The 22,973-nt window shown below is 38.6% G+C and overlaps 1 protein-coding gene across 1 annotated transcript in view; it reads right to left on the bottom strand.

Annotated features, from left to right (window-relative positions):
* Positions 1–782: 782 nt before the first annotated feature.
* Positions 783–22,973, bottom strand: part of LOC105465611 (ectonucleotide pyrophosphatase/phosphodiesterase 1) — an 88,755-nt gene continuing 66,564 nt past the window's right edge. Inside the window, exons 17-25 of the mRNA XM_071096476.1 lie at positions 22,430–22,517; positions 21,134–21,303; positions 19,493–19,544; positions 18,071–18,225; positions 15,697–15,826; positions 14,546–14,626; positions 13,247–13,379; positions 11,585–11,747; positions 783–8,087 (exon numbers count right to left, since the gene is read on the bottom strand). Coding sequence (XP_070952577.1) covers positions 7,917–8,087; positions 11,585–11,747; positions 13,247–13,379; positions 14,546–14,626; positions 15,697–15,826; positions 18,071–18,225; positions 19,493–19,544; positions 21,134–21,303; positions 22,430–22,517 — 1,143 coding nt within the window. The 3' untranslated portion in view covers positions 783–7,916. The remainder of the gene's footprint in view (positions 8,088–11,584; positions 11,748–13,246; positions 13,380–14,545; positions 14,627–15,696; positions 15,827–18,070; positions 18,226–19,492; positions 19,545–21,133; positions 21,304–22,429; positions 22,518–22,973) is intronic.

Below are 22,973 nucleotides of genomic sequence, written 5' to 3'. Positions count from 1 at the left end.
TTAAGATTGATCTTTTGATAAATTTTTCTGATTTTTGTGTTCTGGCAACTAACTGACTTCACCTGGACCTATGACTCATAACTTAACCAGTCCTGTGGTCTCCCACTCAGAGGTGGACTCAGTGCATGAGGACTATTTTCACACCCCTATGATTGCCTCCCCAACCAATCAGCAGTATCCATTCCCCAGTCCCATGCTTACTAAGCTGTCCTTGAAAAACCCTAATCTCTGAGCCACGTGGCAAGCCTAATATTAATTAAATGCTTTGTTCACTGCAATGTCACAATCTCAGTAAACTGGTTTTGTCTAGTCACTGGGCAGGAAGAACCCAGCTGGTGATTACACTTGTGAAACAGCACTCTTGGGACACATAAATCTCATTAGGGTTACAGTTTTCAGGAATATGCACACAGTATGCAGTCTAAGAAAATGTAACTGATGTTGACCTAAAAGAAGAAACTGGGCCGGGCGCGGTGGCTCAAGCCTGTAATCCCAGCACTTTGGGAGGCCGAGACAGGTGGATCACGAGGTCAGGAGATCGAGACCATCCTGGCTAACACGGTGAAACCCCGTCTCTACTAAATAATACAAAAAATTAGCCGGGCGAGGTGGCGGGCGCCTGTAGTCCCAGCTACTCGGGAGGCTGAGGCAGGAGAATGGCGTGAACCCGGGAGGCGGAGCTTGCAGTGAGCTGAGATCCGGCCACTGCACTCCAGCCTGGGCGACAGAGCAAGACTCCGTCTCAAAAAAAAAAAAAAAAAAAAGAAGAAACTGAAACAAACTTAATACAAGCAGAGTTTATTTGGGCCAGTTTTGAGAGTTGTAATCCAGGGACATGGATTCAAGTTTGCCCTGAATATGTGCTCCAATTAGCAGCAGTTACAAGTAGGTTTTTGAAGGACAAAAGAGACTGTTCTTAAATTGTTTACCAATTAGTTACATCAAAATAACATAAGCTATTGACTTGCTGTACATTGTTCTTTGCATCACAAACTCCAGGTACGTGAGGATAATGAGTGAGGCAACTAATGAGTAATGAAATGACTTTAAACAACTGCCCCCAGGCATGGGGGGAGGTGGGTGGTAAGAATAAAGTCTCGCACTCGCATCTCTCTGGGCCTAATAAATTCTACATGCCTCACACAGCTCAGGCTGCCCTGAGCTATTTTTCTTTTCTCACAGGATCACAGGCTGGGAAATGTTTAGGTGGCGCAGTTTCTCTGGGCTTTCCAATTTCCTTAAGAGGTTGGTGTACTCTGTAGGATAAGATCTTGCCAGGTCCCTGGAAGCCCCAAGTGGAAGCTAACAATCCTCTTATACCTATAACCACACCACCTTGAAATTATTTTATTTCATGTTAAGCTTGCAAAGATTGCTTTTAGCAAGTTGTGTATTTGGATTTGGAGTCTGCGTTCTGGGTAAAATTTCTTAATAGGCCACAGTGCCATCTAACAACATAGTGTGGGGGTTATGGAATAATCAACTGCATTACACATCTGTAGTTGTATTGCAACCATAATACATAACAAGAACTAGACTGAGTGCATGTACTGTCTGTTACCTCCAATGTTGGGAAAGTCTGACCACATGACCAATGGATCCTAAGGATATGGCTTTGGGCTGGACCTTGAAATAGAGGTAACACATTGATGAGAGCACCAAAGGGGCAGGCATCCCGTCTGCCCTGTTCTCCAACTTAACCCAATGCCTGACACAGAGTAAGCACAGCTTTGAAATCTACTGTCAACCCTGAGCTGGGAAAATCTATTCCAGTGCCAATGTCTTCAAGTGTGCTATTGAGTAAAACTGCAGAGACAGCTTATGAACAAGTACACAGACAAAAGACCCACAGATTTACCATCTTGTTTCTGTTTGGACCTTAATACAAGTGGTTAACTCTCCAGACAGTGACACTGTCTCAAGATATAGAATATAACAGAGAATCCAAAATTGTAGGTATCATCAGATTTTTTTTTTTTTTTTTTTTTTTTTTGAGACGGAGTCTCGCTCTGTCGCCTAGGCTGCAGTGCAGTGGCGTGATCTCAGCTCACTGCAAGCTCCGCCTCCCAGGTGCAAGCCATTCTCCTGCCTCAGCCTCCCCAGTAGCAGGGACTACAGGCACCTGCCACCACACCCGGCTAGTGTTTTTTGTTTTTTTTTTTTTGTATTTTTAGTAGAGATGGGGTTTCACTGTGTTAGCCAGGATGGTCTCGATCTCCTGACCTTGTGATCTGCCCACCTTGGCCTCCCAAAGTGCTGGGATTACAGGTTGAGCCACCGCGCCTGCCCAGTGATATTTACTACAAAAATTTGAACAAGATCCATTCATTGGACTGAGAAAATTTCAGTCTCATTTAAAATCCTTTAGAATTTTTAGTAAGTTATAAACTTTCAGTTCGGAGATCCCTGTTTTATTTCCTTTATGTCACAGCCAGTACAATGCCATCTAAGTAAATGCATACATTTTTTGACAGTGAAAAATATCTCAACACTGTGGGGCAAAACTATGAGACACTGTATGAGACACTGTAAAAAATTTATTTCCTATATATTTCTTCAATTGTTTTGTATCTCTACTATGTGAAAGCCAAAGTATATTCCATTCTGAGTTCTGAATTTCTGATATATCATTTAAAATATGTAATTTTAATTAAAATCCTAAAACTATCCCTTGAATCGAGAATTTACAGGCAAGTAAAAAGTTAAATTTAAAACAATAGCATTGGGTAGGATGAAAGAGATTTCTTCTATGTTCCTTCCTTTTGACGTCCCATGAGCATAATGCCTCTTCCAGGGATTCTTCCATTTCAAGTAGACTAAAATGTACTTCACGTATCTATGGGTTCTGGTATGAATATGATTTCTAGTAAACATTTTTTTGTTCAGTCACTATAATGGAGAGAATAAATACAAAAATTTCACATTAAAAGAATCTACAGAAGTGCCAAGTTTGGTTCCAGACCATTCTAAAGAATATATATGCCTGTCATTTATTTTTACTTGGAAGTATGATTAAATAGAATTAAAATACCAAGAACAAGGATATAGGTCACAGATCAGGAATGTTTACTCTACGAACCTGAAATGAACTCGCCTTTTAACATTACAGCTGTGGTTAACTGTCAACAACCCTTGGACTCAGTTTCACGCCTGCAGAGAAGCACCCTCGGCCGTGACCCTACCCATCCTCCACACACACACAGCCACAAAGGAAAGCACCCAGGGTTCCGTATATATGTTTTATTTGAACATCCACATTTCTTAGCTTAGAGACAATTATATTCCGTACACTTTTCTTCTCTCTCTCTTACAATATTTAGACTGGCCAAAAACCAGGGAAAATGTCCTTGGCTTCAGTCATTATGAAATTTTACTTAATGCTTATGAAAGCACTCCTGTCATAAGCTTCAGCGTGAAGTGTAATCACCACATTCAGTTTCAAAGTTCAAAGGCCCATTCCTATGATGGGTAAACACCTACCACAGTACAAAGAAGGAAAGTGACTGTGGGTAATGGCAGAGGAAAAGTGAAGGGGGTAACAACTTCTCCTAGAGGAGGCCGGGCGCGGTGGCTCAAGCCTGTAATCCCAGCACTTTGGGAGGCCGAGACGGGCGGATCACGAGGTCAGGAGATCGAGACCATCTGGGCTAACACGGTGAAACTCCGTCTCTACTAAAAAATACAAAAAACTAGCCGGGCGAGGTGGCAGGCGCCTGTAGTCCCAGCTACTCGGGAGGCTGAGGCAGGAGAATGGCGGGAACCCGGGAGGCGGAGCTTGCAGTGAGCTGAGATCCGGCCACAGCACTCCAGCCTGGGCGACAGAGCGAGACTCAGTCTCAAAAAAAAAAAAAAAAAACAACTTCTCCTAGAGGAGGGGATGGTCCCTGTTTCATGCCCATCTTGTCTCCTTAAATAGGAATGGCCAACAGGCCTAACAGTCCCTGAACTCTATGCAGCTACTTCCCTTGCTGGAACATGAGCATCTGCCTTCTTCTCCCTAAGGTTTGTCCTCTTCTCTCTGATTCTTGGAAACATTTTTAAGTTCTGCCAGGTTCTCTGTTCTTTCATGAATAAACTGATGGAAATTTTCTATGGAAGTTACTTACCTCACTTAAGAAGTAACAGTGGCTCACGCCTGTAATCCTAGCACTTTGGGAGGCCAAGGTGGGGGGATTGTCTGAGCTCAGGAGCTCGAGACTAGCCTGGGCAACACGGTGAAACCCCGTCTCTACTAAAATACAAAAACTTGGCCAGGCGTGGCGGTGTGCGCCTGTAATCCCAGCTACTCAGGAGGCTGAGGCAGGAGAATTGCTAGAACCTGGGAGGTGGAGGTTGCGGTGAGTCAAGATCATGCCACTGCACTCCAGCCTGGGCTACAGAGTGAGACTCCATTTCTTAAAAAAAAAAAAAAAAAAAAAAAAAAAAAAAAAAAAAAGAAGTACTGACTTGAGGCATGGCAGTAGAAATCAGGATAAGGTTTCACTTTGCATTTGAAAAGCTAAGAACAGCCTTTATTGGAGAAAGTAGGATAAAGACATTTCCATATATGTTCATGGGAATTTACCATTTAAATTTACCATTCAAATTTGAATTTACCATTCAAACTAGGGAGTAGAGATCAGTCACTTTTGCCATTTTATCAGTTTAAAACTCTTTCAAGAAAAGAAAAGAAAGGAGGAATCTCTGCCAAGAAAACAAAAGAAAAAAGTACTACTGTGTAAGAACCACAGAAGAAAAGCTAAGTAGGAGCAGATGTGGGTGCTCTTTCCTTAAGAGTCAGCATAGAATGTAGAGAGTGACATTTTCTTTAAGAGCAGATTATTATAACAAAGCAAGAAAAAGCATATTTGTACATAAGTTGGTCACAGTGACACTTGTAGAAGATATAAGTAGCTGTAAATGGGAAAATGTCAAAAATGTTCCATCCAAGGAATGTTAGAAGGTCCCTTCTTTGCCTTGCTCATCTGAAAAGTTCCAATTCACCCTACAAGCCTTAGCCCCAAGGCTGGGAAGCCACTGCCTCTACTACCAAGAAGAATCCAGAATCTCTTTTGTGCTGCGTGGCACCCGTCCTGTGGCTTCATGATAACATCTATCACTCTTTAGGGATCATTTACACTTCTGCTGCCTCTTCTCCCTAAGACAGAGAAAACTGTCACTAGTTCTTTTTTGTATTCTTGGTGTCCAGCAAAGGGAATAGGCATCTATCTATCCATTTAATTAAGCTCTGCTAAGATGCTTTGAGTTAAATTGTGTATGTTTGTGTGCTGGAAGAATATATAAAAATCAGTGAGACACTTCTACAAAGACAGAGTAGATATCCTTCTGCTAAATGCATATAAAAATCCTGGATATTATATTAAAACACAGCAAGACTCTGAACAGTACAGAGAAAACAGACAGGCTGGGAACATTGGGGCCCAAGGAACAACACTGTGATGAGTTCCCTGCGTTTTCTTTTCAGCTCATATATTTCCAACTTGGAGCTGAAAAAGTCAGCAACCTGGAAATGTCAACAAATGCAGGGGGAAAAAACCCTAAAAGAGTCCCGCTCTCTCTCCTGCCAAAGGACCAGAAAAGGGTAGCCAAGCAAGGGTAAAAATGGTTCTACTCCAACCAAACACCATGGAAAAAACCACAGCCCCACCCATACCAGCAAATGCTGAGTGGGGAGTCAAGACTTACACTCTCACCAAGCTGTAAAGAGGTGTCCCAGCTCCCCTATTTTTGTATTCTTAGTGTCCAGCAAAAGGGAACAGGCATCTATCCATTTAATTAAGCTCTGCTAAGATGCTTTGAGTTAAATTGTGTATGTTTGTGTGCTGGAAGAATACAACACCAGAGTGGTGTTGGAGAAGGCTGTGTAGGCCACTGGGAATTTCATTCTCACCGGTGTAATGAAGCCCTTCCTGGTCACTCCTGTCCCATAGCATTAGTGGAGATTCCCAGGGTGCAGCACAAGGTGCCCTGCACATCCCAGTCAGGGAGGAATCAATAGAGGCCTAATGGGAAACTGAATTCTCACCTTGCTCAGTAGTAACAAGCGGACCCTGTCACTCAGTGTCAAGGGAGGCTGACTGGGGAACCTGGACTCCCAGCCACACCTGGTAATATTGAAGCAGTACTCCCAATTCCCCTGCTGTGGTGGTATCAGAGACAGTTGCCTAAAGCAGAAGGTTTAAATAAGACGCATAGTCTCAAAACATAATACCTAAAAATATCCAGGTTTCAATAAAAAATCATTTCACACACCAAGAAACAGGAAAATGCTTCTGAATGGAAAAAAGACCATCAGTAGATGCAAACAATGAGGTGACAGATGTTGGAATTATCTGATAAGGATTTTACAGCAGCCATTATAAAAATGCTTCAACGAGCAAGTATAAATGCACTTGAAACAAATGAAAATGTAGAAAGTCTCAGCAGAGACAGAAATTCTCAGCAAATAGAAGATATAAAGAAAAACCAAATGGACATTTTAGAAATAAAACACACAATAACTAAAATATAAAAAATCAGGAATAAATGGGCTCTACAGCAGAACAGATTAGACAGAAGAAAGAATCACTGAACTTCGAGACAGAAGAATAGAAATTACCTAATCTGAACAAGAGAGAAGCAGGCTGAAAAAAATATCATATACAGAGCCTCAGGAAACTGCAGGACTTAAAAACAAAAACAAAAACAATTTCCTAAATTATTAAATAATTTTCAGTTGCAAATTGGATTTTCCAAAGGTCTTTGCAGCTGGCCCTTAGGCTGTTAAAGAATGATCATACGAAGGACATATAAAAATCTTTGGTGTATGTACTGATATTATACCTAAATTGGACCTAGGTAGCCTAAAAGTTAATGCAGTCTTTGAAGATTCACAGATAGGGACAAAAAGGTACAGTCAAGGTAGTAAAAAATCAAGATCACTGTGTCATTTATCATGTCCACCAAGAAGATGTGAGGTGACATGTTCTCTTCAATCTATGGAACTTCAAAATGCACTGCTTAACAGAGAACAGCTCTGCAGCTGGTAGGATAAGTCTTGTGCACAGAGAGAAACATTCCTACCATCTCAGTAAAAAATGGTACCTTGCATGTACTGACTGGTGCTCTGAAGTTTCGCCAAAGATAAGATACAATTTTAACAGTCAAAGGGCCACATTTAAAGCCATTGTAAACCTATGTTAATTACCAGTGAGCAGGATGGGAATATTTCTCTTTTTTTTATACAAATACAAAGTAAGATTTTGTAATAGGTAAGTATGTTCAAAGATCATCCCTCAAAGTTGAACTTGTTTGAACCATTAAATCTAAAGAAATCCAATCAAAAAATTAAAAAAAAAAACACACACACAAGATTAACAATTTGGCTTTTGAGGGGATACACACCAAAGACTGAAACAAGATCTCAGAAGTATTTTGGCTTCTGTTAATTTTTTTTTTTTTTGATTAAAATGAAAAGAAATGAAACTCCAACTTAAAAGAAATCCAGAACTACTTTAAAATTCTCGTAAAGATAGTCACGTAACATGGGCTACCCCAATCCTACTAAGTCTACTGTTTGCCCAATGCCATCAAGGTTTATATAGTAAGATTCAAATATCTGGTATCCAGACAATGTTCACAGCTACTTCTCCCTTAAGAGAAGCAGAAAGGCAGTTTTAGGTGTGGTCTGTCTTTATCCCCCAAACTTGATCAATGTATACAATGCTTACACATCCAAATATGTGCAAGATTCAACAGGAGCACTCTCCCACTGCCGTGCTGAGTACGCAAGTTTCCCTGAGATGTCCGCATCACCAAGGGCTCCGTTCTAACTCTGGTCGACAGTTTCTGAACAATGCGATAGTGTAGATAGAGGACTATATAAAATATAAGGTTCTCTCAAAAAGATTTATGGTGTTTGGGGATAAAAAAATATATCAGTCTTCTTGGCTAAAGGTTGGCAAATGTGTTTTCAACTTTAAAATGTCTGAAACTGGCTCTTTTCTTTGTTGATAGAAGCTGAGTCCAGTGATGTGCTCAACATCTGTGATCCGTGCTCTGTGTAACATTAACAATTCTTCAACCCATGAGGATTCATGCTTCCCATGCTAGCAGAATAAGAAATATAAAAGAAAAGTTACCAAGAGAACACTCAGTTCACTTCTATACGCGCTCCATCTTCCCAGTTTAATCATTTATGAGACTTCAGCCCTAAAGTGGAACATGCCATATGATTTGTTAGGCATCATCTCTCCTCTCGAGTAGCTTTCCTTCTAATACATACCATGTATGTTTGTTTAATTAGATGCATCAAGTTTGGGAAAAGAAAGTATACATGGAAAAGACGGTCCTGCATTAAATAGGTTTAAGAAACTTCAATGGTGTGGAGTTAAAAAAAGTCGGAAAACAGAAATTACATGGCATGGTAGAAAGAATATGGGAATTAATATAAAGAATCTGGTTCTCAGTCAGAATGACTATTATTAAAAAGTCAAAAAATAACAGATGCTGGCAAGGTTGTGGAGAAAAAGGAATGCTTTTACACTGCTGGTGGGGAGTGTAAATTAGTTCAACCACTGTGGAAGACAGTGTGGCAATTCCTCAAAGACCTAGAGGCAAAAACACCATTTGATCCAGCAATCCCATTACTGGGTATATAAGCACAGGAATATAAATCATTCTATTATACAGATACATGCACACATATGTTCAGTGCAGCACTAGTCACAATAGGAAAGACAAGGAATCAACTTAAATGCCCATCAGTGATAGACTGGATCAAGAAAATGTGGTTCATATACACCATGGAACACTATGGTGTATGTGGTCAATGATAGACTAAATAAAGAAAATGTGGTACATGTATACCATGGAATACTATGCAGCCATAAAAGATCATGTCCTTTGCAGGGACATGGTTGGAGCTGGAGGCCATTATCCTTAGCAAACTAATGTGAGAACAGAAAACCAAACACTGCATGTTCTCAATTGTAAGAGCGTGCTGAAGGATGAGAACACATAGACACGTGTGGGGGAACAACATACACTGGGGCCTGTTGGAGGGCAGGGGGTGGGAGGAGGGAGAGCATCAGAAAGAACAGCTAATGGATGCTGGGCTTAATACCTAGGTGATGGGATGATCTGTGTAGCAAACCACCATGGCACACATTTACCTATGCAACAAACCTGCACATCCTGCATACATACCCCGAACTTAAAATAAAAGTTGGAAATTTTTTAAAAAGAGACTGGTTCTGTGACTATCTTATCGGGTAAACTAAGGAAAGTTATTTAACATATAAATCTTGATTCCTTTATCTGTATCCTCCTCATTGGGTTATTTTGACAATCAAATATAATGATGTGTGCAAACATACTACAAAAATACTAGTTTTTATGAGAATGTGTTATCTACAAAGATGCATGAAGATGCCCACATGGGCCAAAGCCACATGCTAAGAACGGTGGAGCAGAAAGAGGGAAAAGTTCTGGGTCCCCAGTGGTGCAGTTTACCCAAAGCGCCATCCCAGGACTGTGTACAGCTGGACTTCCTGTTCTGTGAGGAATCCCTGACTTGCTTAAGCCACTGCAAAGGGGTTTCTGTTATTTGCTGCAGAACCCTACTCTAATTGATACATTCAATGACGATATAATCTCTCAAAATAAAGAAAGTAATGAAGCAGGCAATAGCTGCATGTATCTAAGAATGCTCACAAAACTGACAAATTTCAGCGGAGTCAGATCAGGCAACCAACTAGTTAAAGTCTTGCTATTCTGTATCTAATTCTGAAGAATAAGGGGAAAAATAACTCAATGAGAAATGTGCTCTATAGGAACAAGTAATTCTGAAAGTTTATCATAGAAACAAGGAGAGACATATCTTCATGAATTTTAACGATATATAGAAAGACTACTACCATCAAGGATGGCAAATGGACCACTGTATTCTACTCCTGGGCCCAGAGAAGAGCTCACTATTTTGTTTACTTCTGAGTCCTCAGTACCTAGAGCACCTGATTATAAATATCAAAGGAATGAATGGCTGAATCAAAGTAGTAGTGAATGAATGAATGAGTGAATGCAGCACTCTTCCCTGATGAGCTCATACTGGATCTCAAGATCCTAACTCCAGGTATACCTACCACCCATTCACTGGGACTGGTATGAAAGTTACATCTTTTTGCAGATTCAGGTCAAGACTTACTTGGTGTCACTTCAAGGGAAAAAAAAAAAAAACACCAGGAAATATGGGAAGTACTCTGAAAGGAAAATGTTTTGGCTCACCATAAGGGAAAACTTAAAAATTGCTAAAATGGGCCGGGCGCAGTGGCTCACGACTATAACCCCTGCACTTTGGGAGGCCGAGGCCGGCAGATCACCTGAGGTCAGAAGGTCGAGAACAGCCTGGCCAACACGGCGAAACTCCATCGCCATTAAAAATACAAAAATCAGCCAGGCATGGTGGCAGGCGCCTGTAATCCAAGCTACTTGGGAGGCTGAGCCAGGAGAATCGCTTGAGCATGGGAAGTGGAGGTTGCAGTGAGCGGAGATCAAGCCACTGCCCTCCAGCCCAGGCGACAGAGCGAGACTCCATCTCAAAAAAAAAAAAAAAAAAAAAAACGGCCGGGTGCAGTGGCTCATGACTGTAATCCCAGCACTTCGGGAGGCCGAGGTGGGCGGATCACGAGGTCAGGAGATCTGAGACCATCCTGGCTGACACGGTGAAATCCCGTCTCTACTAAAAAAAAAAATACAAAAACAATTAGCCGGGCGCGGAGGGGGGTGCCTGTAGTCCCAGCTACTCGGGAGGCTGAGTCAGGAGAATGGTGTGAACCCGGGAGGCGGAGCTGGCAGTGAGCCGAGATCACGCCACTGCACTCCAGCCTGGGTGCCAAAGCGAGACTCTGCCTCAAAAAAAAAAAAAAAAAAAAAAAAGGCTTAAATGTTATGCAGTCATGATGTCCCAATCTACAATGTAGATTTTTAAAATTCTGAGCAAATAAGATAATATAAAACAATTATTCCCAAATACACTGGTATGACAATAGGATAAGAAAGGAAAATATTTTTTATAATTAAGTGATACATAGAAAATTTGAAATGTTGTCTAACAACTTTAAGACTAATGTATAACAGTGCTGACACTTTGAAATTATAAATCCAGTTCTGAAATAAGAGAAAATCCATACTTCAGATAAACCCAGACTTTAGTGGTTAAGCCATACAAAGTTTGATTCTGATCTGATTTTTAGTATCTTTACCAGACAAAGGGGCCAGGCAGGGTGGCTCATGCCTGCAATCTCAGCACTTTGGGAGGCCAAGGCAGGAGGATTATTTGAGGCCAGGAGTTCAAGACCTGCTTGGGCAACATAGCAAGACCCTCTCTCTAAAAAAAAGAAAATGAAAAATAAAAGCAGACAAGGGTAGTCTTCCCCAAAGATATGTCATCTTAAAAGATCAAATTTAAAAGCATCCTGTAATTTCAAAGTCCATATATACTCAAGAGTTGTGCTTTCTCTCACTGTAATGTCAGATGTATGACACAAACAAATATGCATATGTCTAGATTTTCAACACGCAAAGAAAATATACAAAAGCTACTTACAACACAGCTCTCACTGTTATCAGTCCTGTGAGGCAAAATGAAAGCTAAGGTGTCTAAGTTTTCACAGTGCAAAGGAGTCTGAGATGCATCTTTACAGCTTGTTAGCACAATAAAGAAGTGAGTTGGAATCAAAATTTCTTGATTACGGATGACTCTTCTTTTTCTGTAAAATATGCCAATATTCATTTTAAGAAAGAAATAACTATCTTCCTTTTGATGACTATTTCAGTAGAGCATGCTTTTAATACATATAAAAATCAAATTCAAACAAATAATTAAATATAAGAAGCTAGTAATCACAATGCCTCAACATATTCTGCCAGATTCAGAGTAATAATTAGAAGACAGGCAGATAAACACAGTCCAAATAATTTTTGTTTTCTGTAGAAATTTATGGACTTTTGGAATTCTTTTAGTTCTACTTAAAGACACTGAAATTGAAACACTAAAGAAAAGAAAATACCATTTTTAAACACCTACGACCAAGAGTATAAACCATTATCGATAGTCTTAACTTCTAGGCCATTATAGACAAATAGTGGGCAGAGAAAGAACTGGTTAGGAATTTTTTATTTCAGCCCCTTCAGAGAGGACATGTTGTCATGAATTGTTTGTTCTAACTGGATTTTCTTCCTTATCTTAGTAACTTAATCTTTTAAACTGCAGTATATTATCAAAGAGGTCCCAAATATCTTTACCTCATAGTCATTCTCCTATTTCTTTTTGTTTTAAGGCTGTTTGTTTTTTTAACATCTTCCAAAACTTAAGGTAGTGGAATCATTGTTTTCAAATATGACCTTATGTAGAATCATAATCTCTAAAACTATTTAAACAGGGGGCTCTGGGTGAAGCCGTGGGTAGGAAGCATATGCAGTTTTCTTCTTTATCCTCTCTAGTGCTACAGTTTCTGAGGCGGCTTTATGCCTCAAGGGAAAGTAAAAAACTGTAACTTTACAAATTGATGTGCTCTCCCGTGTATTTGTAAGTCACATATATCTAAGTCAGCCTGGGAGAGTAGGAAAGTTCTGAGAGGGGATGAATCGCAGTGGAATCTCAGTCTTTTTCCTACGGACTTAACAGCGAAATTGCTTCCCAAACTACTGTAATTATTGTTTTAATAAAGATCAACCAGTTTCCAAAATGTTCTCTCCCTCTCTTTTTTTAAAAAAGCGCCACCGATAGTTTCCTTCAGACAGTTGCTTTTTATCATGCCCTTCCAGCCAGAGTTGGGTAAAAGCTGTTACATTCACCCAAGGCCACCAGACTCCCAAGCACTACAGCTTTATAACCCTATTCATTCCTAGACTCAGGATATGTGTAGCCACACCATAGAGTTCTTCATCTTCTGAATGACAATATATTAAGATCATACCTTAACAATTAGCCACACAGAGATCTTAAATGAGTTCAACATTTAAACTGAGCTCAAAAATTACTCAACTGAACTGAATGGGTGAGAAACACTACTTCTTTTACCTAAAAAATATTTTACTGAATGTTGAGCAAAACGCCAAAATTGATCAGATATTTCAAAAGGATTCCTGTGTAGTCAGAAATGTCATACACAAACATATGACACTGGGTAAAAAGGGTTCTGTTGACTCAACTGGATGGTAATCCCATTTGGTTCCTATTTTTAAGAGAAATGAAATATGTTCTTACTGCCTCAGAATCTCTAAGGAATCATAACGTCCATCATAATCAAAGTCAAACACAGGACCACTGACGACATTGACACCATTTCTTTCTTCAGCATACTTTCGCAGTAGGGTGTCATGAAAGTAGCGCCATATAACTGAAACGAGATAGAAGACAGTGTAGTTTCAAAAGAACAAGGTACCATGTTGTCATGTGAAATAAACTAACACCATGATTCAAAATTAGCATTTATAGTAAATAAAGATAAAGTCAAGTTTGGCTTCAGTCTTTGTTTTGTTTTTTGTTTAGAGACAGGGTCTTGCTATATCACCCAGGCTGGAGTGCAGTGGCACAATCATAGCTCGCTGCAGCCTCAAACTCTTGGGGTCAAGAGATGCTGCTGCCTCAGTCTCTAGAATAGCTAGGACTACAGGTGCACATCACCATGCCCAGTTAATTAAAATTTTTTGTAGAGACTAGAGACCAGGTCTCACTGTTTTCCAGGCTGATCTTGAACTCCTGGCCTCAAGCAGTCCTTCTGAGTTGGCCTCCCCCAAAGTGCTGGGACTGCAAGCATGAGTCACCACACCCAGCCTTGGCTCCAATCTTAGTGTGAGGCCAAAACTTCATCGTTCAGCCTTGGCCTTTGAAAGGACTCACAGACAAACGTTAAACCCAACTCTATTTGAGGCATCACTGAACAAGTACATCATGTTCATATTGTGATCATATGTCATCATTAAGCATAGCAACATTGCAGACACAAACGAGGCATATTATTCAGATTTCCTATTAATATCTGAATATTAACTTTGAAATATTCACAAGTATTCTAGATATAAATTAGAGTAAAAACCCCTTTTATGCTTATATTTTGATATTCTATACATCAATATAAGTAACTATATTTTTATTCCTGTAAAAGTCAAATGCTGCAAGTCAATGATGATGTAAAATCTATTTATTTGAAAGCACAGACAATTATCAAGAACTTCCAAAAAGTTAAATAAGGAAGCCGAATGAAAGTTAATATAAGCGATAGCAGACTGTATTAGCTGAATAACTTTAGGAAGCGCATCATATACTTTCTCACCAAAAATGTTTGCAAACAATTAAATACAAAGCAGAATGGATACTGAAATATACGATAATTCTAATATTTGTAGAATTTTTGTGTACTAGTATGCTCATAGTTAAATCTTTAAGAATGTATTTGGTATTAATTCATTTAATCTAGACTGTAAGTCCTATTACATATGAATTATGCCTATATGTGCAGAAGTTAATTAAAATTATCAAATATAGAGTTAACTTTTTTTTTACCTTGAAAACTCTGGTACATTGGCACTATATTTGTAGTAAGCAAAGCTTCAGAATATATTCCACTTGAATTTTTATTTAGTTCTACAAAGAGAAAAGAGGACAAGTTTTTCATTCTTCACAAATGACATAAGAAATTATAGTTTCTCATGGCAGAGGCGAGCATTTTTAAAAACTAGCTGAGTACCATCTTAAACCTGAAAAACTTTTCCAAGTACTGGGTCAAGGGAAAATGTAATGTGTTTGGTCAAGTCCTTTACAAAAATAAAATATTTAAGTCTTTTCAAGATGAGCATGTCAAAGAAACATAAACTTTAATAACAAGAGCCCCAAATTAAACATATTCAAACTTTATTGACCTTATTTCAACTAAAAGGAATTGTGTTGACAATCTTCTTTCCTTACACTTTTTCACAGTGAAAGAAGAAAGAGAACATCTGGCTCCAGAACAACACCTGCTACCCAGAAAAAACATCACAGGACGTCTGTCTCGAAACGCCATACAAGGCTTCTCTGTATGAATCTGAGGCTTGGACCTAGTCTATTTTTATAATGCAATAGCCAAGTTCTGACTTCAGACACACACTCTGGGAACTGAACTGGATGCTGATGGTAGTTGAGCACCTGCAGCTTTCGATTTTTGCCTTTTAAGGCTGGCCGCAATATGGCTTCTCATCAACATACAAATTTGCCATTTCAAAAAATAGTATACTTAGCTTCAAAAAAGCCATTCCCTAGAGGTTCTGGATCAGTGAAAAAGCAAGACTATTTAAGCCTCTACCTTTACCTACTTCTCTGACAATCTCATTTTCTTTATAAACAACAAAGTTAGATCTCCTTCCTAAGAACCTTGATATATTCTTCCAACTTGATATATATATATATTCCAATTTCACAGTATTCTCAAATTCTGTTATAAGGAACCATGAAGTGTACTGCCCACCACATCTGCACTAAATCAACTACCCCCCAACCAAAAGAAAATTTTATAAAATTCGTTTTAGATGATTAAAATTTTTCCTTTGGCAGTTATAGACCAAATCCACAATTTTGCACCAATAAATAATGTATGGTAGGATTTATAAACAAGAAAGAAAACAAAAAGGAGGAGAAGAAGATAAGAAAAGGGAAGGTCAGGAGAGGAAGAAACTTACGTGGTGGGGAGAGGAACCCGTAACTCACTTTGGTGTTATTTTTATAAAATGAACATTTATGGACAGGACTAAGAGAAATTCTAAAGTCCTGGTACAGACAGTTGGAAAAGTCTTCCGTAGAGAAACTGTCCTGAAGAACGAAATGAAAAGAACTCTCAGATATCAGGCACAGAGAAGAAAATTGCTCTATTAATATTTAAAGGTGAACTACATCATAAAATTATGAAGCTCTAGCTGTCAGCTCATGTCCTTGACTATTTTCCCATTTTCCTACTAGTATAGTCATCTTTTTTTCTAACTAAAGTGTAAAAACGCTTTAAAATATTAAAGATACTAATGGTCATATTTGTGCAAATATTTTCAGATTCTGCTATGCTAATATGAAATAATGTTTAGAATGTCTTTATCTACAATTTTAAATTTTTATTTATTTATTTATTTTTTAAGACGGAGTCTCTCTCTGTCACCCAGGCTGGAATGCCGTGGCGCAATCTCGGCTCACCGCAACTCTGCTCCCCAGGTGCAAGCGATTCTCCTGCCTCAGCCTCCCGAGTAGCTGAGACTATAGGCATCTGCCACCACACCCAGCTAATTTGTGTGTTTTTAGTAGAGATGGGGTTTCACCATATTGGCAAGGCTGGTCTTGAGCTCCTGACCTCAGGTGATCCACCCGCGGCAGCCCCCACAAAGTGCTGGGATTACAGGTGTGACCCACCACGCCTGGCTCATTTTTTGTATTTTTAGTAGAGACGGGTTTCACTGTGTTAGCCAGGATGGTCTCGATCTCCTGACCTCGTGACTCGCCCCCCTCGGCCTCCCAACGTGCCGGGATTACAGGTGTGAGCCACCATACCTGGCCAATTTTAAGCTTTTATATAGTAAAACGCTGATTTTTAGAGATCTGAGTCTATGTTCCATAGCCAACTACACTGCCAAAAGTCGCTGGAGCAAGGGAGCAGAGTCACTGAACAGCAACGCAAAAACCTCAAGCATCGCAATGACTGTAAAGTCATGCATTTTAATTATATAAGAAAACTGAAAATGCAATCAAGGAACACCATAATTAAGGTATAAATATTAATAGGATGGGGTGCCTATAAAAAGTAGTGTAGACTGATGAATCAGAAAGTCAAAAATTTTTTTAAGTGTTTGGTGTTTGAAGACAGTCTTGAAAAATTTTTAAAATCAACGTTCAAGAAACTTTATATAAATATATGTGTGTATTATATATTTGGAACATAGAAATTATACATAAACAGACATTTCCCTATCTTTTTATTTGGCCATTTCACTGATTAGTAAAAATAATTTTATTTTTTAAATCAAATTGCTGCCCTCCACTATGCTCTCTCAAATCCCTTTGTCATTCCCTTAGGGCATCCTGTACCTTGCCAGTCACTTTCAGTTTCATCCCAGTTTAAAATTTCAATTCCATATAAGACCAAAATCTCATCTTCCCTCTTCTCTCTTTCCAGCACCATCTCCTTCACCATTCCTTCTTCTACCAGAGCACCCAGGCGGCCATGAGTGAGGGAGAAGGCTGCTTTTATTCTGGGATATTTGCCCTCACTCTTTTCAAGGCCTAACTCCTCTGGTGTTGGTGGTGGGCAGGATTCTGGCCTCTCCCTGGTTTGGGCTCGTGTCTTCCTATAGATGGTACATGCAATGGTGTTACTGAGCTTTAATGGCTTTGCCAAACAGCGAGGGCTCCCTTAGATTTGAACAGCTGAGGGAAATACTTGTCCTCACACAGCCATGTATTTAGAAATGGGTAACTGTGACTGATCCTAAGGCTGATTTCATGCAATTATAAATTGGAATCATAAAATATTAAAATTGGGGTCAGGGAGGCAAAAGAGAATTCTTTTCTTTTTTCTTTTTCTTTTTTTTGTTTTTTTTGAGACGGAGTCTCACTCTATAGTCCAGGCTGGAGTCTCCTGCCTCAGCCTCCCGAGTAGCTGGGACTACAGGCGCCTGCCACCACGCCCGGCTAATTTTTCTGTATTTTCAGTAGAGACGGGGTTTCACCATGTTAGCCAGGATGGTCTCGATCTCCTGACCTTGTGATCCACCCGCCTCGGCCTCCCAAATTGCTGGGATTACAAGCGTGAGCCACTGCGCCCGGCCCAAAAGAGAATTCTTTACTGCACAACCCTCATTTCACAGAAGAAATTTGGTCTGAGTTCTCAAAGTCATGCAGTAGCTCAGTGGCAGAGCTTGAACTGGAACTGAATTTTTCTGACTCCCTGTTCAGTGTTCCTCTAATGCAGGAACTGATATAAAGCCAAGGTGAACAGTGAGAAACTATGCATTCAATGTTCTGCTTAATCATTAATTTGAAATAGCCACACATGAAGAGGTGACAAATACTTGCATTTCTGTCCACGGTATAGGATGTCCAAAGCGGCATTAAGATGTCTTGGCTGTATCCACTCATAAACTGGTGCTGGGAGAGAAGACAGATGGTGTTTTTCTTCTGGAGAACTCTGGGTCTTCCATAGGGTAAAGTTTCATGCTTAATATTCTTCTCTTGGGTCACAGGATGAAAATAAATAAATTTAGTTAGTGTGTATTATATGACAATATATAGTGTGATACCCTCATCTAATCCTTTCTTCTACTTAACCATATTGAAGATTTACTTTTAACTATTAAAAAAACTGATTACAAAGGGTAGAAGCATAAACACTTAAGAAGACACGTGAGATTCACTGTAATTTTTGCCTATAAAGATTCTGAAATCAATGTAATATCAAGATACCATGAGGACACTACATGAAATTGCTAAATATTCCAGTTAATTCAAAGTTATATTATCAAAAATTCTTAAGCATTATTTTAATTACGTATTCTCTAGGACACACTCCAGAAAGTAAATTTTTTTAATGATATGTATACTTGGAAAGCAAAAGTTCAGATGAAACTATGAGATTAAACTAAATAAAACAATAACAATATAGATATTATTTATTGCCCTTTTCCCAAATGTCAAGTGCTTGCTACACATCATATAACTAATTTTTACATTTCCATATGAATTAAGGTTATATGCCCATTTTACAGATGCGGAAACAGCAGCTGACAGGGAATACTCCTTCCATGAACATATAGTACCTAAGCTCATATTCAAACTTGGATCTACTCAATTCTGAAAGTGCCACCATTCACTACAATACTTTGCCACCTTGAAGATATCCTAGGGATTTTACAGAGACAAGCTCATATCAGAATTAACACAGAATTTACCTCTTTATTCTAGTAGAAAGAAAAAAAAATGTATGCCAGGTAACATAAGGATGAGAGAGTGTATTATAGTGACTCCAAACATTCAAGTCATAATTGAAAAATTTCATCAGTTGTCTGTATATCCTTGATTTTTGGTCAAAAGTGATGAAGAAATAGCTTTAGATCAATAAATTAATATATAACCTTGTATGATTAACTAAGAACCAGGTGAGATAGAAACTTAGGTATTTCAAATGGGAATCTGAGTCTCTACTATCAACCTATAGAAATCGTCAAAAATTTCAGAACACCTCCATTATGTTCATAAAGTGTGATTCAGCTTCCACTAAATACGTTACATACAATATCCACTGCAAAATATCTCTTCTTTCCTTATGTCTAACAGTCTAAACTGTCAAGCAAAGAAACCTCTATGTTTCATCAGGTGGTCCTCCAGAACTCCCTTTATTTTATTGGTTATTCTCAAATCATGTCCCCAAACCAGTTCTCTGCATTTCACACTGATGAGAAAATTGTTTCACATTCCAAGCTTGAGGGTAGCATGCCTTACCTTCTGCCACGGTCAGATTAAACTGTGTCTGAAAATCCTCAATTGGCAAAATCTAAAAAAGGTTATAAAACTATTTTTAAGAACTGAGAGACATGTTTTAATTTTTGTAACACAGAACTGCTATAGATTGATTATCCCAACATAGAACAAAGATCATTTACAATAGTCTTATATGAGTGGATTTTTTTTTTTTTTCTCTTTAAAGGCAAGAGTCTTGCTCTTTCACCCAGGCTGGCGTGCAGTGGTGCAATCATGACTCGCTGCAGCCTGGGCCTACTGGGCTCAAGCAATCCTCCCACCTAGGTTCCCAAGTAAATGGGACTCCAGGCATATGCCACCATGCCCAGCTAATTTTTTTAGCTTTTTGTACAGATGGGGTCTCCCTATGTTGCCCAGTCTGGTTTTGAACTCCTGGTCTCAAGCAATCCTCTCACCTCGGCCTCCCAAAGTACTGGGATTACAGGTGTGGTACACCATGCCTGGACAGAAGTTACTTTTTTGATGAACAGGACAGAGGAGAGGAATGACAGTTGCAAAAGACAAAATTGTTAGTATACTAACATAATTGTTAGTATACTAACATAATTGTTAGTATACTAACATAATTGTTAGTATACTAACATAATTGTTAGTATACTAACATTATTGTTAGTATACCAGCATTACGCCAGTAATTAAAAAATAAGAATATGATTGCTGCTTTGTAATTCTTATCTCGGTACCCCAAGTCTTTCTTCTAGTCTAACTCAAGTCTAAAACAAAATGTAAAGCATAAAATAAACTACTCTCCAAATTGCTATATATACACATATATAGTATATATACACACACATATAGTGTATATATGTATATTTTTGATATATATCAAAATATATTTATATATATTTATATTTATATATTATATTTTTAATATTATAATATATTTTATAGATATACATTTATATATGTTTTTGTATATATGTGTGCACGTGTGTGTGTGTATATATATATATTTTTTTTTTGAGACGGAGTCTCACCCTGTTGCCCAGTCTGCAATGCAGTGGTGCGATCTCGGCTCACTGCCACCTCTGCCTCCCAGGTTCAAACGATTCTCCTGCCTCAGCCTCCTAAGTAGCTGGGATTACAGGTGCCTGCTTATGGATGTTATCAATTTTGTTCATAACTTGTCTAGCATTTTTATCTTTTTATAATAATGATATATTAACATGGAAGTAAAAAAGGACAGTGTAATATATTCATTTCATACCAAGAAATCTTTTTTCCTCCCTACACTTAAACAACCTGAATTGTATTTTTAAAAAGGTACATTGTGATTGGTTTCCTATGTGCTCATGACCTCACTGCTAGAGTAACAGTACAGATTCCCTAATACAGGAGGCTCAAGAACTGAACTAGACTTCTTCACATCTGCACCCAAGTCAAGTCACAGCTCCAAGGAATTAAAAATAAGAGGATAAAATGCAAAAACTAGAAAAAGAAATATTACAAAAGATCTGCATGTGCCCCCTAGGATTAAAATATATGTTTACCTACCCCCACTCCTAAATTCTAATTTGATTATTAAGTATTTCTACAGCACATGCTGTGCAGAGGGTGCTATCAAACCATACATACTGGACCAAACTTCCTGACAATACTTACCGAAGGGTTACATGAGCAGCCAAGGTTATCTCTGGGGTTTCTTGTGAAGGGGCACTGTATCAGGGGGTGCACCTCTTTGGGATGCTTTGGTGTGTAAACAGGATTCTTTAGAAGGTGGTTAAGACTTCCATGAGTTCCGTTATTAGGAGCCGGTGTTAAATTCAGTAAATCTGCATCATTTCAAGAATGGTAGAGTTACTTAGATGTTTCAAATCAAACAAATAGTAGACTTGTGCCATGATCTTTACTTTTTTAAAACCAAATACATGAGTCCTTTACTCTTTAACTAAAAGAAAAGTATAAAACTCTCTTGAGTTTTAGAGTATTTAAGACTAGCTTCTTTTTAATAGAAGTACTGATATGTATATGCTGTATTTCAGTACAAAATTTCTGATTTTTAAAGTGTACAATAACTAGTCACCACCTGTTGAATGCATATTTTCTGCCAATCATGGTGCTAACATATTTTCTTATTTATTCCCCAAAACAATTTTATAAGTTATCATCAATATTTGGTAGATGAGTAATCAAAGTGTTTTGCCCAAGTCTCGAAGTTACTAACTGAACGATCTAGAATTCAAAACCATCTTTGTCTGAGTCTAAGACTCATGCTCTTAAATGTGATAACAGCAAATACTTATGTAGTAAGCACTTACTATATGCCAGGTGCTGTTTTAAGTATTTTAGGATATATTAACTCATTTAAACTATATAGACTCCCACCAAAAGAATTATAGTTAAGACATATTTAAGGTTTTTTAAATGCCTAGGACCATTATGAGAATAAGAAATTAATATTTAAAACACAATGCTTCACTATAAAAGGACTACTTCAGAAGGTACAAAGTAAACCAAGAATATCCCTAATGTGTCCTCCATCATTTCTACAACCTTGACATTGACTTACATTCAACCATTATGGCTACCAGAAGTTCCACAAGTTTTGTCCACCTTTCACTGCCCTCAATGTCTTTTCTCTGGCTTCTATCACTGCTCTGAGTCAAGAATCAAATAATTAAGCTGAGGGTCTAGAAAAGTGCTGAGCACTGGGGGTGTGCAGACCACCCTGCTGTGAGTGGTGTACTTTAACCAGTAAGCAGCCTAGTGGAACAAACAGATAAGTAATAAGATGACATGTTCCCCATATTTCTTCAGTGAGTCTGAGTCAGGAAGAAGGTAAAAATCTGTCTTGCCTCACCGTCCTCTCCACAAAGGTGCCTACAATGTGACCTGCTTTTGACAATCTTATTTCAGGTCTGTTTTCAGAAGGGAAAAAAGCCACCTGTTCACACTTACCACACATTAAGTTATAGACTTCAATGTTTTCAAAGGTGTCAACCTCAATGCCATGCTTGAATCCAGGTCCATAGCCAACAAAGAGGGCCTAGATGGCCAAAAAAGGAAGTTTATCAGTGCATTTCAGCTGTCTGCAGGTTAGTCCAAAAAATTCTGTTATCCAAATTGTACACGTACAAACTGGTTATGATAAGATAAGAGGAAAACTACCATGCTGAGTGGACTTTGTGGGAAATATAGTTTTAACTCTATCACACATATAATCTAAGAACATCTAGGATATGTCTCTTAGTTTTATTACAATTCTTGACTTGACAATCAGAACAGAATGAATGATAATTTTTTTTTTCATCTATGACATTGAATATAAACTTCACCCTGCCCACCTTACACAGTGCTGCAGGGATCAAATTAGAAAATTACTATAAGTTTATTTTGAAAACATTAAAGTGCTGGGTAAATGTAAGATACTATCTCTTCTAAGAATGTAAATATGATACTTTCTTATCTATCACTAGCTTTCTTAACTGTAAAGCAATATTCT

Source organism: Macaca nemestrina, chromosome 5, assembly GCF_043159975.1.
Source record: "Macaca nemestrina isolate mMacNem1 chromosome 5, mMacNem.hap1, whole genome shotgun sequence".
Classification (NCBI taxonomy): Eukaryota; Metazoa; Chordata; class Mammalia; order Primates; family Cercopithecidae; genus Macaca; species Macaca nemestrina.
The sequence above is the reverse complement of the archived record's forward strand: the minus strand, read 5'-3'. Positions and strand labels throughout refer to the sequence as shown.